Below are 16,195 nucleotides of genomic sequence, written 5' to 3'. Positions count from 1 at the left end.
GTGGAAGACTGTCATTCCACATTCTCTCAGCTATCTCGTCTCTTTTTCTCGCCCACTCTTCCCGATCGCGATCCGTCACCCGAGATAAAGCTCGTCCTTCCTCCATGCTAGTTATCTCTACAGGGGATGATGAAACATCCTCTGTACTATCTCCACTGTTCTCTACTACCTCAGCCAGTTCGTCATTACCACTAACACGAAGGAAATTATGAAGGACACAACAAGCTATGACAATTTTAACTTGAGTTTTAAACTTGAACTGAGGAGGAGTACGTAGGATAGGAAAGCGGCCCTTTAAAAGCCCAAAAGACCGTTCTATGACATTTCGCAACTGGGCGTGGCGATAATGGAAAAGTTCCTTTTGATTGGCAGGCTTTCTTCCAGTCCGGAACTCATTCAAATGATATCGCACACCTCGATAGGGGGCTATAAACCCGGGCGAATGTGTATATCCAGCATCAACGACATAATATTTTCCTACACATTACAAGATATGTTTCATAAATAAACTCTTAAAATGTAAAGAAACACCCCCTATATATGATTACCATGAGGAATCAGAAAACAGTCAGGGCGATGGGTTAATGCATTTTGTAAGACACGTGCATCGGATGCGGAACCATCCCAACAGCAAGCACGTACACAAATTTCATATCGAAAGTACATGCAACAAGAACATTTTGAGACAAATCCTTTCCTATTTCCGAAAGTTGAGCTCGTTTCTTTTGGCAAATAAGCCGGGATATGGGTATCATCTAAGGCCCCGATGCAGTCTTACAATCAAACGTGTGCCACATGTCAGTTCCTTCCTTTTACCACGTATAATTTTTACCTACGACATTCAACACTTGTATAATATTACCTGAAAGTATGCACTCCATAGAGGATTGTCAGATATTTCTTTGGGTGTGTGTAATCTAGGAAACTTCACATATTCTGGATATAAACCGATAATAGCATCCAACACCCTAGTAAAGTGTCTGCTTACAGTCTCACCAAATTTTGTAAATCGATGACCAATCACACGATTACATACATTGTGTCCGACAGTATGTAAGAACATTACAACCTGTTCCTCCATACTACACCTCGTATCGGATAGGATTTTGCGATCTCTCAACAATGAACATAATTCGAAGAAATCATCCTTGCACATTCTCAGCTGCGCAAGACAATCAACATCACTTTTTCTTATTATGCAATTGACAAATCTATCCCTCTCAATGTGACTATCCGTCTGCTTTGCCTTAATACAGTAACGACGATAATATTCAGCAACGCCCATTACACACACAGAGGCTGCAATGACTATTAATGCTGCAGCTACTTCACTCTCAGTCCATTCACTAGCAGAGGACCTTTCATCACTATTTTCTCTGCTATCGGAAGCCATAAGATTATTGTAGATGAAATTTATCTGAACTGTATCATTACAATGAATAATAAAAATTATAGAAAAATATGCAAATGATATTTAACAGTCACAACAGAGAAGCTGAAAAGTATGTGATGCAACTACTTTATGCAAACCAAATCATTATCTATTTACAGTTTTTTTTTTTTCAATTGAATGAAGCATGAATCTCTTTTTACAGTTGAATTCAGCATGAATCTCTTCTTACAGTTGAACGAAGCATGCATCTCTGAATACAGTTAAATGAAACATGAATCAAACATACAGTAGACATATTGAATCATGAATATCTGTTTATAGTTATGTAAACATAAATGAATCTGTTTACACTTACACATCCAATCATGAACTTCCAAGTTCATGGTCTACTAGCATGAGTCACAACGACAGAATTTTTTTGATGCATGAATATTGGTTTACAAATATTTAAGCAATAATGTCACTATCTGTTTACAGTTATGTAACCATACATGAATATGTGTTTTCAGTTATTTAAGCAAATCGGAATATCTGTTTACAGTTATTTATGCAAAATTGAATATGTGTTTACAGTTGTTTATCCAACCAGCTGATCATAATCGATTACTTGAAGCACCTGATTTACTGTTTACATGTATCTTCTAAAGTTTCTGATATTCACATAATTATTTTGATTTAATTACCTGTCAATGAACGTCATACATTCTGATAAACATGGGAATATCGAAATCAATATTCACATACCTGTTCTCTGAAGTGAATATTGTAGAGAGTTGGAAATTTTGCACTGAGAGCTGTAAGACTTCTAATGTCTGCATCGACGCATGATTAGTTTTAGGGGTTAGGGTTTGTTTTGACGATTAAAACATTTGATTAAGGAGATGACAATTAAAAATGCGTGCTCTGATAGCACGCATGCCTTGATATAGAAATGTAGACAATAGTGAATAAGGAAAATATATTCTCAGAAGACCTTTCATCTATTCAATCACCCTTCTGAATCATGCCTCTGTTACCGCACACTGATGCAAAGGCATCAAGCTATTTTAACAAGCCAGAAGTTTAAAGCTGGAAAGGCATGAAGCTACCACTGAAAATCTCAGTATAGTCGCATATAACCTTGCAGTTGTAATTGTAACTAGGCATATAACAATGTTATCAGGGGAAATCCTACACTGGTCTCGCATAACAGTTAACAAGGACTTTGTTGCTGAAAATGGTAGACATATACGAAAGAGTGCATTTTAACAGAAAAAGGGTTTTAGAAGAGTAATACCTCAAAGACATATCGAGCCGGTAGATGGAGAGCCTTAGGAGAATAGAAATATTTCCAAATACAGAATGTTTTGCAAAGATTATACGACTGTGGGTTTTTATAAACATGAAGCATTCCAAATTTCAAAATTTCTGCAACCCACAGACAGAATCGACTACCTGATTCTAGGTCGCATGCACCCGTCCTTTCCAATACTCCACCCCTCCAAGACGGATTTTGCAAAATCCCCAGTTGGATTCGACGACTTGATATTTTCCTCAATTTCTACCCATCAGCGGTATAGGCATAACTGGATAGGGAATAGGGGGTTGACAGATAGGGGTGTATACGCCTGATCGTATACACGCCATCAGCGCAAAAGGGGCTTTTGCAAACGAAGAGGGTGATGCAACATTGAACCATGAATCGGCTCATGGTTACACTTCCAAACCGATTGCAGATCCAACCGGAAGAGAGATGAGGATACCTGTATGATCTCCCTTCCGCCTTGGAGGTAGGTGGTGCGAATGACCGATTTGCAACCTGCAACCTCCTTAAGGAGGTTATCCTGGCCGCTGTTACTAGAACAGTACCTTCGGAAGGGAAGAAACAGTCACTGGATGGCGGCATGCACAATGGCGGTGATGAGTGTAGGAGCTGCTGGTGTAGACTACTCGCCATTCTCCCCCTGGAGATAAAGCTTCCGTGTTTCTCGGAATTCTCTCGCACGATATTACATTGCATTGAAGAGAGAGTACGCCTGGCAACAGAGCCGTATGACAACACTACTGCCATTTGAAATTTTTAGATTTTGTATGTATTCGCGCACGTGGTATTCTTAGCATTTCAATTCCAATCTAAACATGATACAAGTCAAATCAGGACCCCTAATACCATACAATGCCTGCTAATACGCTAATCCAAACAGGCCCTTAAATGAAAACTTATCATGTAATACATTCTTTTGTAAATTTTTTTATTCCTAAATATCCAAACATATGTATTTAGGCATGTCCTAAAGTTTTACTAAAAAATCTACCATTTCCCCCATTTTTTCCTATTTTTCCTCGCATTTTCAGTTATCAGCGATATTGTTGGCGATAACGATATAATATCAGCGAAACTTGTAGCGATACCGACAACTCGAACACTGGGTGGGAGAGCAAAATTTGAGTGTGCTTTTCCCTCGTTTGGCAATGATTTCTTTAGAGGATAATTTATTAGTTGAAAGGTATTTTAGTATGCAAGGCGAGGAAGTTATTGGGGATCTGCCTTGTAGGGGGAATTTAGATGATGAAGAATTTCAGGAAATGGTTAATTTGTTGGTTCTGCTTTCCAAGCTGTGTTATGTGTTATAAGAAGAGGACTCGTTGGTATGGTTAAAAGAAAAACCTGGTATATTCTTGGTGAAATACTTATTCAATAATCTTAGTTGCAATGATAGAAGAGAAGGGGTTAGTCAATCAGCATATGTGTGGCGGTATAGTGCTCCTCCAAAGGTTGCGGTTTTAGCTTGGCTTGTGGGATGTTATAAGGTGCTAACAGTGGACAACCTTCACAAGAGAGATGATTCTTCTGAATGTTTGTGGAATGTGTTATCATGATGAGGAAACATTGGATCACCTTTTTATTCATTGTTTGTTTGGAAATAGGTTGTGGAATTGCCTTTTCAAATTGTTTGGATAAGTTTGGGTCATGCTGAGGTCTATTGATCAATTCTCCTTGTTATGGCATGATGGCAATATAGGGAAGGTGGGGAAAAAAGTTTGGCGAGTTTGACTAGTGTTAGGGACCTGCTTTCTTTGGACAGAAAGGAACAATCAATGCTTCAAGAATCGGGCGACGCGAGTTTCAGAGGTCTTTAGTTGGGCTAAAATGAATGTAATGGATTGAGCAATTTCATTGAGGGTTATTGCTCAATTCCTTGTCAGTTGGCTTGAGATGTAGTTGTTTTTCCCCCCTTTCATTCTTTGTATTCTTTAGGCTATGACCTTTTTTGAATAAAATTGTCAATCTTCCCAAAAAAAAAAAAAAAAAAGAATGAGCAAACAAGGATAGGGAAAATCTACGGAAAGTAGGAGATAAGCATTGAAAGGAAACGTACGCTTACCTTTTCTCGAGGCAATAAGAACTTCAAACTTATTTGGAGAGTCACTAAATTACTAGACTTGGAAGAGGATATGGTGGATGACACATCATGGTTGGCTACACCATCTATCTTCGTAAATGGACTTTTAGTAGAGGCACAATGAGAATGGAGGAGTCAACAGAGGGAGAAGATTGGATTATGTCTTCTCCAACAACAACTGGTATCGACGCATCTTTCACATAAAGAAATTTACTTTCTTTTAAGAAGAATGGAGTTGACTCGAAAAATGTAACTCACACACATTGTCTTTGAAGAGGACTGTATTGATGATAACCTCTTTGTGTTTGCGAGTGCCTCAGAAAAATACATTTGATAGCTCTAGGATCTAATTTATCATGTTCAAACTCCAATTGATGAAAGAATCATACACATTCAAAATTTTAGGAGCCAAATAAAACAACGGGGTATCTAGGAGTAAAACTTCACGATGGAATTTACCCATTAAAACTGTCGAGGGCATTCAATTTATCAATACCCATTAAAACTGTTGAGGGCATTCAATTTATCAATACCCATTAAAACTGTCGAGGGCATTCAATTTATCAAAAAACGCTTCATGAGTATTGTGTCACTCCAAATACTTTTGTGAACATTCATATGAAGTAATAAAGCATGAGTCACTAGAAGCAGGTGTCATTTTGTCCGTTCTTCAACAAAGTTTTGTTATGGGGTATGTGCACATGATGTTTGATGCAATATACCTGTTTTTTTTTTTTTTAAAATACAGCCTACGAGATTGAGACATATTCATTGGCATTATCTGAACGAAACACAAACATGTGAGAGGTCTTAAAAATAAAAAATAATTCAAATTTGTTTTTATTGAATAGATCCAAGTCATTCTAAAAAAATCATCAACGAATGTAACTAAATGTTTTTACCTTGATCTATTAGAAATTTTAGCTGGTCCCCAAACATCTGGATGCATTAAAGAAAAATGAACTGAACTATGCTTTTCCACACGTGATGGAAAATGAACACGATGATGTTTACCAAGCTCACACATTGCACACTTCAGAATTGACATAGACGATAAGGAATAACATCTCTGAGAATCTTTAAGGATGGGTGACTGAGATGGTGTCACTGATAAGGAGAGGTTTTTTTGTGTTGCTGTGCCCACAACTTCATGGTCAAAATAGTACAACCTATCGTGTTCATGTCCTCTACCAATCTTTGTCTGTCTTTAGATCTTGGAAGACACTGTGAAGGATAAAATGTCATAAAACAGTTAAGAAATCTGGTAATCTTGCTAATAGACAAAAGACTTAAAAGGAATGTGGGAGCTGAATGTGTAGCAACCCTTTACTATTGATTTGGAGAAGCAACGTCAGCAACGAGAGGAGTTTCGTGTATTCACCCAATGCTCATGTTGAAGCTCAAAATTTTTTTTTCTCAAATAATTGATATGCTTTAGAGATGTATTACCACACTTCTTTTGCAATATCCAGAAACATTACATTCGCACTAATGGAAGGTTCCATGCTATTCCACAGCCACATCATAATCTGAGCATTTGCTTGGATCTATCGATTATATGTGCTAGCACTATCATTGGGCTTTTCAATGGTCAAGTATTTTAATTTCCCCTTGACATTTAAAAAGACTTGGATGGACTTGGACCATTGGAGATAGTTTGTTCCCTTTAGTTTAATGGAGTTTATTTGGACGCCTAAAAAATCAAATGGAGTTATGAATCTAGTTCTTGAATCACTTTTCTCTTCCATATGGACAAGGGACTAGAATATATACCACAAGTTTATACGAACATAGGTTGACCTTTGGTGATCATCGAATACCCAACTTGTATGTTTAACACGATATGTACACTACACCTGAAGAGGATAACTAATTCACGCGTCCACATGTTCTAACCAATCACAAGGGCCAATGATTACGAACATGGCATTCGATGAAGGCAATCGGCCCACATGTCCACATGTCCCAACACAAGAGGTGATGCTCACGAACACTTCATCCCTTTCTCATGCACAAACCATTACAATGGCCGACGCAACAAAAAGAAAGAAACCCTAGATTTCTTTAAAGATTTTCATCACAAGAGGGATGGGTGATACCAAAAGTACATGAAGGAAAAAGAACTATATGATAAAAGGGAGAAAAATGGATTAGATCAGAAACAAGGATGCTCTGATATCATGTAGAATTACATATTAAAGAGAGGATAAGAAAAGAGAGGAAAGAAAGTTGGGAGAAGAGAGGAAGGTTAGTTAGGGTTGGACTCCCACCATTTCCCCTTTATATTAATAATAAAAAAGTCAATATGACAAGAATACCCTTAATAACAAAAAGCGAAAATACCCTACACATCCCAAACAAAAATAAACAACTAATAACAATAAGAAATAACTAAAAAACAAGGTCTAGATAGGTTGTAAAGTGGTACGGCCCACGTTCCACATTTGTTAACAAAGGGCAAGGGGAAGGCCTGAAAGGACATAGGTGGAGGTAGTAAGAAAAGATTTGATGAACTATGGTTTAACTGAGGATATGGACCTTGATAGAGTGGCACGGCGGACTAGGGTTCATGTTGCCAGCCCCAATTAGTTGGGACAAGGCTTAGATGATGGTGATGATTCTAGCTTTGTATGGGTTGACATTTCTATGCATAGTAATCGGCTGCAGATCAATGCTTGTTGTTTTTGGGAGGTCCAATTATAGAAATCGGGCTATAAGCTGTTCACCAAAGACTACATATTTGGAAATATGGTGGTATAATATGTATGCCTTCACCAATATCACTACCATTGATTCTAGTCGAAGCCGATTAAATACTTAAGCAACTATTGTTAATACCTATACTCTCTTTAGCAATCTTTTTTGCAGATATTTTGGTACTCAGTGGGATGTGCAGTGTCTTGATCCAAACACTTGCCTGTTCCAATTAAAAAATAGTGGTCTTTGCTAGCTTCTCATCTTGTTTGTTTTAGGTTCGTGGGATTCAAACTTGTTGTGTGGACTTACACACCAGGAACTTTGCAGGATGCTTTTATGATGCATGATGATGCTGTCCTCTGTGTTGATTTTAGTAGAGATTCAGAGATGCTTGCATCTGGGTCACAGGATGGAAAGATTAAGGTAAGTAGGCAATTTACATAGTCTTTTCTTAAGTTTAATGGCTTACAGGGAACTTCTTTCTTGATCCACTTGGGTTTGGATGTGGATGCATCCTTTGATTGAGATCTTATATGGTCATGGATGCATCACTTATGAATTCGATGGGTTGGTTTTACTGCTTATACATCGGTACATGTTGGGATGATAATATCTAGATAACTTTTCAGGTTTGGCGCTTAAGGACAGGACAGTGCTTGCGGCGGCTTGAGCGTGCGCATTCACAGGGTGTCACTAGTATTGTATTCTCTCGAGATGGAAGCCAGCTACTAAGTACATCCTTTGACAGTACTGCAAGGTTTTCTTAAAATCAAGGGCATTTCAGTACCTATAATAATAAATTGGCAGCCTTTTTGTTGAAATTACAGTTGCTCTTAACTATTTTCTGCCGAACAAATTCACGTCTCTTTTATCTATAACTACCAATGTTTCATCTATTGCTCTTAGCTAACTTTGGACTATGATGATAATTTCACATATTTCTTTTGTACTCATTTTAGAATTTCTGGGCTTCTCCATTTTTGGGCCACATGTCTAACTTAAACCATTTCATGTGTGTTGCTTCTGTCTGTAAAAGTTGGATTGTTTTGATTGATCCTACGTCTCTGTGCGTGCTTGTGCGTACGTGTGTGTTTTATTTATTTTTCTGGACACTTGTCTATCTATTGAGAAATATTTGGAACTTCCATTCTATTAGGTCTATGTATTTGAAACTTCCATCTTATTAGGTGTAGACTATCCTTTTATGATTATACCAATTCTAAGTGAGCTTATTTTAGGGTGGAATGACCTTCCTGATGTTGGAGCACTATTTAGGTTGAAAATTTTGGCCTAAACGGAATGCACGGATGTAATTTGCAACCCAATAAGCAGAGGTTTAATAATGACCAATGAAAAGGATAACTCTGCAGTAGGTTTGGAGCAATGTTTGTAGTATTGGTATCATTACATGTATCGCTAGCTGGGGATACAGAAACATGTATCGATATCACCGATATTTGTAAGTGTATTACTGACTGAGAAAAACATTGGGGAAACATGAAGAAATGGTGGAATTTCTCAATGAAACTTCAGGAGATGCTAAAATACACATATTTGCACATTTACAACTCAAATAATTGCAAAAAAAGAAAAACAAATAAACACATACATAATAAGTTTCTCTTTAATGGGGGTCTAAAAACATGCAACGCTGACTCAGGGAGTGGAATGTTTCATTGTTACTTTAGGAGATGCTAAAATACACATATTTGCATATTTAAGAATAAAATAATAGCAAAAAAGACGTACATTTGCATATTTAGGAGTCAAATAATAAGTTTCCCATTAATAGGGCCTAAAAGCATATATCGTTGACTTAGGGAAGCATTTGGGAAACATGGGGAAAATGGTGGATCCATCCATCCATCCATGCATGCACATACATACAAACACATATGCATGATCCATCCATCCATCCATGCATGCGTGCATACACACATGCACACACACACACAAAGATACACACACATCCATCCATCCATCCATACAAACATGCATTTCATCATACAACCATGTACCCATAAAAAAATTTGAAATGAATTTTTTTTACTAAACAAATTTTTGGCGACTTCGATACATTGGTGATTTTATCCAAATATCATTGATGCGTTCAGCGATACAAGCGACATCTGGAATTTACATAGTGAAAAATATTGGTGATACAAGCGACACTTGGTGTCGGCGATTCCATAGTCGAAAAATATTGGCAGTACATTGGCAATACTTATTCATATATCGCCAATGCCCGGAATTTCGGATACTACTAGTGTTATTGGTATCTCCGAGCTGGAGATATGAATGATATCAGGGATATTATCGATAATATCGGGGATACTCCGAACAATGGTTTGGAGTATCCCTCATTTTAACTTGCTAACTTTTATATGTCGCTGAGATCTTCTCTTTGTAGGCATCATTGGTCCATGTAAGTATCCTTTGGTATTTTCTGATTTCTTATTTGTAGAAAGAGGATAGCAGTCAAAGTGCAGAAGTTATTCTTGACTCCCTAGTGTTGACAAATATGAAAGATCTTGTTTAAAGGATGTGTTAATCAGTTAACCATTCAATCATTTTCGTACGGTGTTCCAAATTGCAGTTTTCACTGAGTAATTGAGGTCTTATGAGGATAGAACCTCAATAGTGACACGCTAGAGTTATTTATTTATTATTTATTATTTTTTTTGGAATTAGATAATACAAAGTTTTAATGAAAAGAAATGATTATCAATCAAGGCAATGATAGTTGGATCCAATCTAAAGCATGGATCTTAACATCCCCTTTGGCTAAAACATCTGTCAGGGAAATCACCACTCTGTCACATTCCTAAAGATAGTAGGTAGGGAATTGACACTATTCCCAATTTCGTCGACAAGAAAAGCTTGCTTCCAAGGGGCCTGGCACCAACTGGCCAACCATGCAATAGTGTCTTTGAATCACCTTTCAGTATCGACAGTCAGACAAAAAATCTTGAAATGATGAGATACCTGACTTTAACGGCCAATAATTTCAACGGATTAGAATCTCAATTCCCTCCATCACCAAAGAAATGATACCTCTACAATCGTGTATCACACCAGTACTTGAGATGCTAGAGTTCAAAGGGATCTTCCAACTTCGTTCGATTTCCACCACTCAGACAGGCAGTTGCTGTTCAATATTCTTGTCAGTAATGATTGCAGTATTTTGGCCAATATGAACGGTATTGCACAGCAGCGATATATTGCTGGGTTTAGATGGGAAACTTCCTAGTATCGGTTGATATATCGCAATGTATCATAATGTATTGCTGTAAGTATTGTCATATGTAATCGCATAAGCGCTTAGGCCATTACATATGCCATTTGGGACGAGTGGACTGCATATGCAGTTACTGTGCCATTGGGGCTTATCGGTCGCACAGCAAAGAATGCAACTACATAAGACATTGTTATCCGGTTATGCTTCTGTGCACACAGTATGCAATGGCATAACCTCCTAAAGGTTAGATTTTTGACTATTGAGACTTATTTTTTGCTTCATTCTCTTACTTTTAGCCTATAGATGGTCACTCTCACCCCCTTATTTTCACAACTCTATTACTCTCTCTCTTAGTCTCTCTAGTCTCTTAACTCTCTTACTCTCTCTCACACGCTACTACTCTCATTTTTTCTTAAAATGACATCAATAAAATTTATATGTTGTTTTTTTTTTACACATGTTTTAATATATGCATTCATTTGAGTAGTTAGTTAATTTGTTATGGTCCAATACTCTAATAAAGCTATAAAAACAATTCCCTACACTTGTAGTCTTTTTACATAAATTTTCATATATATATATATATATATCAATTTTCCTTCTTTTTTTATTTTTCAAAAAAAACAAAAAGTTTAGGGCGCCCAGGGCTGTGCCATCAGATAAGCGCACCACCCCCTTGGGTCACATGGGATCATGTATGCCATTTGATAACATTGATCGGTATGTATCGCAATGTATTGCTATGTATCATAATGTATCATAATGTATCGACGATGCCATAAGTGTGTTAGTTGTCTTTGTGAGAAAATTGGAAAAATCGGCAAAAATTCCAAAAAATGTTTTTTTTTTTTTTAATTTTTAATTTTTTTTTGCTTTTTATTACATTCCTAAGGAAAATTTGACCACTCATTATCATTAAAAAAAAATAAAATTGACCATTCCTTTTTGATTGTTTGGAGAGGAAAGGGGATTTGGTGGTTGGAATCAAAATTGAAGAGTGTTTGGTATTCGATCCAAATTGGTGAGTTTTTGTGATTTGAACAATTTTTTTTTTCCTTAATTCCTTGGAATAATCATGGGAATGAAGTTCATAATTCATGATTTTGCATGCTCAATCAAGGTTTTGACCTTGGGGAAATCCAAAATTTTCTCAATTTTCCCCATTTAACTTGCAATTAGAGTTTGAAAAAAATCACATTAGAGTGCTTGGAGGCTGATCTACAGATTGACGAAACTTCTTAAATTTTTTAAAAAGAATTCTTAATTAAAAATGTTGAAAATTTATTAAAAATAATTAGATTGATAAGATGTTTTGTATGCATAATATTTGTATTTATGTGTGTATACTGATCTGAGCATCGACCATACTTGTTTATTTTTTTAAAAGTTAATCAATTTTTTAAAACATTATAAAAATATAATTAAAAAATATTTTAAAAAAAATAAATGCACCATATATTGTTGGATATATTTAGTACATTGAATGTTCTAATTAGTGATACAAATTATAGAAATATTACTGATTTCTTTATTTATTATTTTATATGAATTGATTTTTAACGCAATTGCATCACTTCCATCTAACGGCACATAGTTTAGTACTCTATACAAAGAAAACTTATTTTGTGTCTTGATTTTTTTTAGTCTTTTAAGTTCTAAGTGTGTAATGATGTCTTTTTTTTAAAAACATCCCTTGAAGTTTCTTTGAAAAATTCAACCAATTTCCCAATGTTCCCCATTGTTTCTCAAAAACAGCAATACATTACGCGATACATCTGATATTTCTCATGAGATACCCGATATGTTTCCATATCCCAAGGTACGACACATTCGACCGATACTGCAAACATTGCTCGTCAGGACTCGGGTAGTTTTGAAAGAAAAGATCCATACTTCTCTCCATATTAGATGCAACCATACCCTTGAATTCCTTAGCAATGATATCATATCTCCACAGCATAAACTTCATTTTGACCTTTGCTTGATGTGAAGGGAATTGCGATAATATAAAATTCTCCTGTTGCACTGTTTCCATATGCCTCACATGATCATGATTGGGAGATTTCCAAATCACTTTGCCTCTTGTTGGTCTGAAATGCCACCATTCCAACCAATCATAAGCTCCACCATCGAACACACGGGGATGGAAGTCAGTGATATGTCATGAGTTCAATTTCCTGGGTGTGACTCACAACTAATTTGACAGTATCCTTATCAGATCTAACAATCTTGTTCTGGAATAATATCTTATTATTATCTGCCATTGTTTGTTCCCATAATCCCATTTTCCCTTTATTCTTTTCTATTGCTCTTCATTGATTTTCCTAGTGGATGTTTATTATTTATATAATAAAATATGGAAGTTTTACAGCAGTTGACTTGATCATTCCTTTTCTATCTGCCATCAATACGACTCACAACATTTATTATTCAGCAGGATATCTAAGCTAGGAATTTATTTGATCTCTAAGTGTTTGATGATCATTAATGTCAGAATCCATGGCCTCAAGTCTGGGAAGATGTTGAAAGAGTTCCGCGGCCACACATCATATGTGAATGATGCAATCTTTACAAATGATGGAAATCGTGTTATTACTGCTTCCAGTGATTGCACTGTAAAGGTTGGTTACATTATGACCTCCTTTAACTTTCTTGTCATCTTCATATCTAATACGGTATTCTTGCATTACCCAACACAATTTGCATCTGTGCTCAAATTGGTTACTTGGTGCAGGTCTGGGATACGAAGACTACAGACTGTTTACAGACATTTAAACCACCACCAAATTTAAGGGTTAGACTTTAACACATCTTTCTTCACATTTGGCTGCCTCTATTTTTTGTCCATCCACTGTTCTATTTCCATGTGGTTGGGACATATTTGTTGATCCTGAAACCTTATTGAAGACATTTTTCTCTTTGGATTATCAGGGAGCTGATGCATCTGTGAACTCTGTCCATCTGTTCCCGAAAAATACAGACCACATAATAGTATGTAACAAATCATCAACAATATACCTCATGACGCTTCAAGGGCAGGTAATTGTGTTCTCAGCAGACTTGAACAAGTCAACTTTACTTGCTTTTCATGTGACATTTGGTTGGACTTTATCAATGTTTGTTAAAATGCAATAATTTGTGACTTTGTTTTATTTAAATGTTGAATATTCCAGTGGTTTGCTCATAGATGTAGTTTGATTTCCTTACTATTTTCCTTTGATCAGTATCTGATTTCTTTACTGTTTGTTGCACTGGGCTCCACATTTTCTGTTCTCCAGATTTTTTTTTTTTTTTTGCTGTATCACATCAGTCATGAGGCATTGCATTTGGTTGATCAATGCTCTTGTGGTTTCTTGATTATAATGGTTTCCTGATTGCTTCTGGTTGTAGGTTGTAAAGAGCTTCTCCACTGGTAGGAGAGAAGGTGGAGATTATGTTGCAGCTTGTATTTCCCCGAAAGGAGAATGGATTTACTGCGTTGCTGAAGACAAGTACTGGCTAATTGTAGTCCTTTTTTTTTTTTTTTTTTTTTTTGAAGTTTTCCCTCTTGCGTGTCAAATCCTGATAGGTTTATTTACTATTATGCAGTTATTTGCATTGCTACAGCCACCAATCCGGTGCTCTTGAGCATGTAATCAAGGTAGGTGGTCCTGGCTAACTTGTGGTGCATAAGGTTTTGAAATTGCAATAATTGGGTCATATTTTCTTACTTGTCAAGAGTCTTGACTGATTCTTTTCTAGCTTGTTGAACGAGTTGAAATGCCTCCTATCTGTTATAGTTAGCTCTAACTTCATCCACTATTAAGTAGGAGGCCATGGTAGGGTCCTTGCTCTTGTTCGGGTGGTAGACTCCCAGGAGTTTCAACTCCTGGTCAAGGGTTCGAGTACCCATAGGTGGTGAAATTCCACTAGTGTGAGTGTGTGGGGGTGTGTGTTCATGTAAAAAAAAAAAAATAAAGAAAAAAAAAACAAAAAAAAAGGTAGGAGGCCATGGTACGGCCAAGCTTAACCTGATTATTAATCAGGTGTGGGCCTGGCCTATTTAGTAATTGGTCCTTTGATTGCAAGCCGAAACCATACATCAGCATCATAGATGGGCCTGCTCTTGGACCTGGGTTGGGGCTTAGAAAACTTGCAGAATGTAGGTCTGGGCCTGACCTTTTTAGTAATCAGCCCTTGAAATCTGGCCCACATTGAACCCACGGGTCTCTATTACACACCCAAGCGTGACCTGTAATGTGCTGGGGCTAGGAACCCTGACTTGCCATCCCAGCCCATTGCCACCCCTGAGTTGTTGAAAGTCTTCAAGGTTCCGCCTGGTACAATGATGCTGGCATGATTGTGTTTTGCGAATCCTCCACTAATGATTGTGTTTTGCGAATCCTCCACTCTTTATCTTCCACGAAAAGAAGAGAAAGATTCTTAATATTTTCTGAAGGGCCCTACCATTATTTCCACTTTGCCTGATTATCTCATTCCTGCATGTCTGCAAAGAACTAATTTGGTGTCCCCTCGTCTTTCAATACCCTGCTAAATCTGGTTGGATACGGATGGATCATGGGCAGAACTATGGATCCAAATAAGTCTTAAGTCTTGCCCTTCTCAATCATTTTTCCAAATATGGTTGAACCTAACCTCTCTCTCTCTCTCTCTCTCTCTCTCTCTCTCTCTCTCTCTCTCTCTCTCTCTCTCTCTCTCTCTCCTCCATTCCTAAATATGCTCTCTCTCTCTCTCTCTCTCTCTCTCTCTCTCTCTCTCTACGTGTCTTCTGTGTGCCGTTAGCTTGTTTTGTTGCAGATTTAACAGCTTTGTTTCCCATGATTAGTACCGGTTTCTGTTCAAGGTTAGATAACTTGCTGAAGTCACCATCCTGTCTTTCTGCTGTTGGCTTTCTTTTGCGCAGGTCCATGAGAAGGATGCGATTGGCATTACCCATCACCCTCACAGGAATTTGGTTGTGACATATGGAGAAGAATGCACGATGAAAATATGGAAGCCATGAAATTGAATTCAAGCTTATTTTGTATCTCTTTTCTTGAGAATTTTCTTGCATCTCTTTCAAATTTGGACTTATCTGTAATGAGGTGTGGAAGCAAGCATAACAAGTTTAGAAATAGTCTGAATACACCTGTAGCATGCAGCCTGTGGATTTATTACCCTTCAAAGACGTTCACACAATAGAATCATCCGTGCATTTATTTTTTTTATTTTCATTCCGATCATTGGACATTTCCCTCCTGTAGTATACAGTTTTTGATGCTTTCTGGTCTACCATGCACAACCGTTGATTATGAGCTTGCGAAAAAGAAAAACAAAGGACACGTGAAGTGTTCCCAGAGAGGGAATGTGATGCCATACGTTTCCCAAATTCGAAATAGTTTCTCCTTCACTCCTACCCAACAGAGCAGGACAAGAAATCAAAATACGTGGATTTCTCTTTCCTGGAAATAAAAATAGCTAGGATAGTCGTTTACGTGGAAATTA

At 37.1% G+C, this 16,195-nt stretch overlaps 1 protein-coding gene across 1 annotated transcript in view; it reads left to right on the top strand.

Annotated features, from left to right (window-relative positions):
- The window catches only part of LOC131233747 (suppressor of mec-8 and unc-52 protein homolog 1), a 44,622-nt gene extending 28,712 nt beyond the window's left edge, over nucleotides 1-15,910 (top strand). Inside the window, exons 9-16 of the mRNA XM_058230529.1 lie at nucleotides 7,801-7,896; nucleotides 8,103-8,230; nucleotides 13,206-13,332; nucleotides 13,446-13,505; nucleotides 13,643-13,750; nucleotides 14,102-14,202; nucleotides 14,300-14,351; nucleotides 15,615-15,910. Coding sequence (XP_058086512.1) covers nucleotides 7,801-7,896; nucleotides 8,103-8,230; nucleotides 13,206-13,332; nucleotides 13,446-13,505; nucleotides 13,643-13,750; nucleotides 14,102-14,202; nucleotides 14,300-14,351; nucleotides 15,615-15,713 — 771 coding nt within the window. The 3' untranslated portion in view covers nucleotides 15,714-15,910. The remainder of the gene's footprint in view (nucleotides 1-7,800; nucleotides 7,897-8,102; nucleotides 8,231-13,205; nucleotides 13,333-13,445; nucleotides 13,506-13,642; nucleotides 13,751-14,101; nucleotides 14,203-14,299; nucleotides 14,352-15,614) is intronic.
- The last annotated feature ends 285 nt before the right edge of the window (nucleotides 15,911-16,195 follow it).

The sequence above is a fragment of the Magnolia sinica genome, chromosome 18, assembly GCF_029962835.1.
Source record: "Magnolia sinica isolate HGM2019 chromosome 18, MsV1, whole genome shotgun sequence".
Lineage (NCBI taxonomy): Eukaryota > Viridiplantae > Streptophyta > Magnoliopsida > Magnoliales > Magnoliaceae > Magnolia > Magnolia sinica.
The sequence above is the reverse complement of the archived record's forward strand: the minus strand, read 5'-3'. Positions and strand labels throughout refer to the sequence as shown.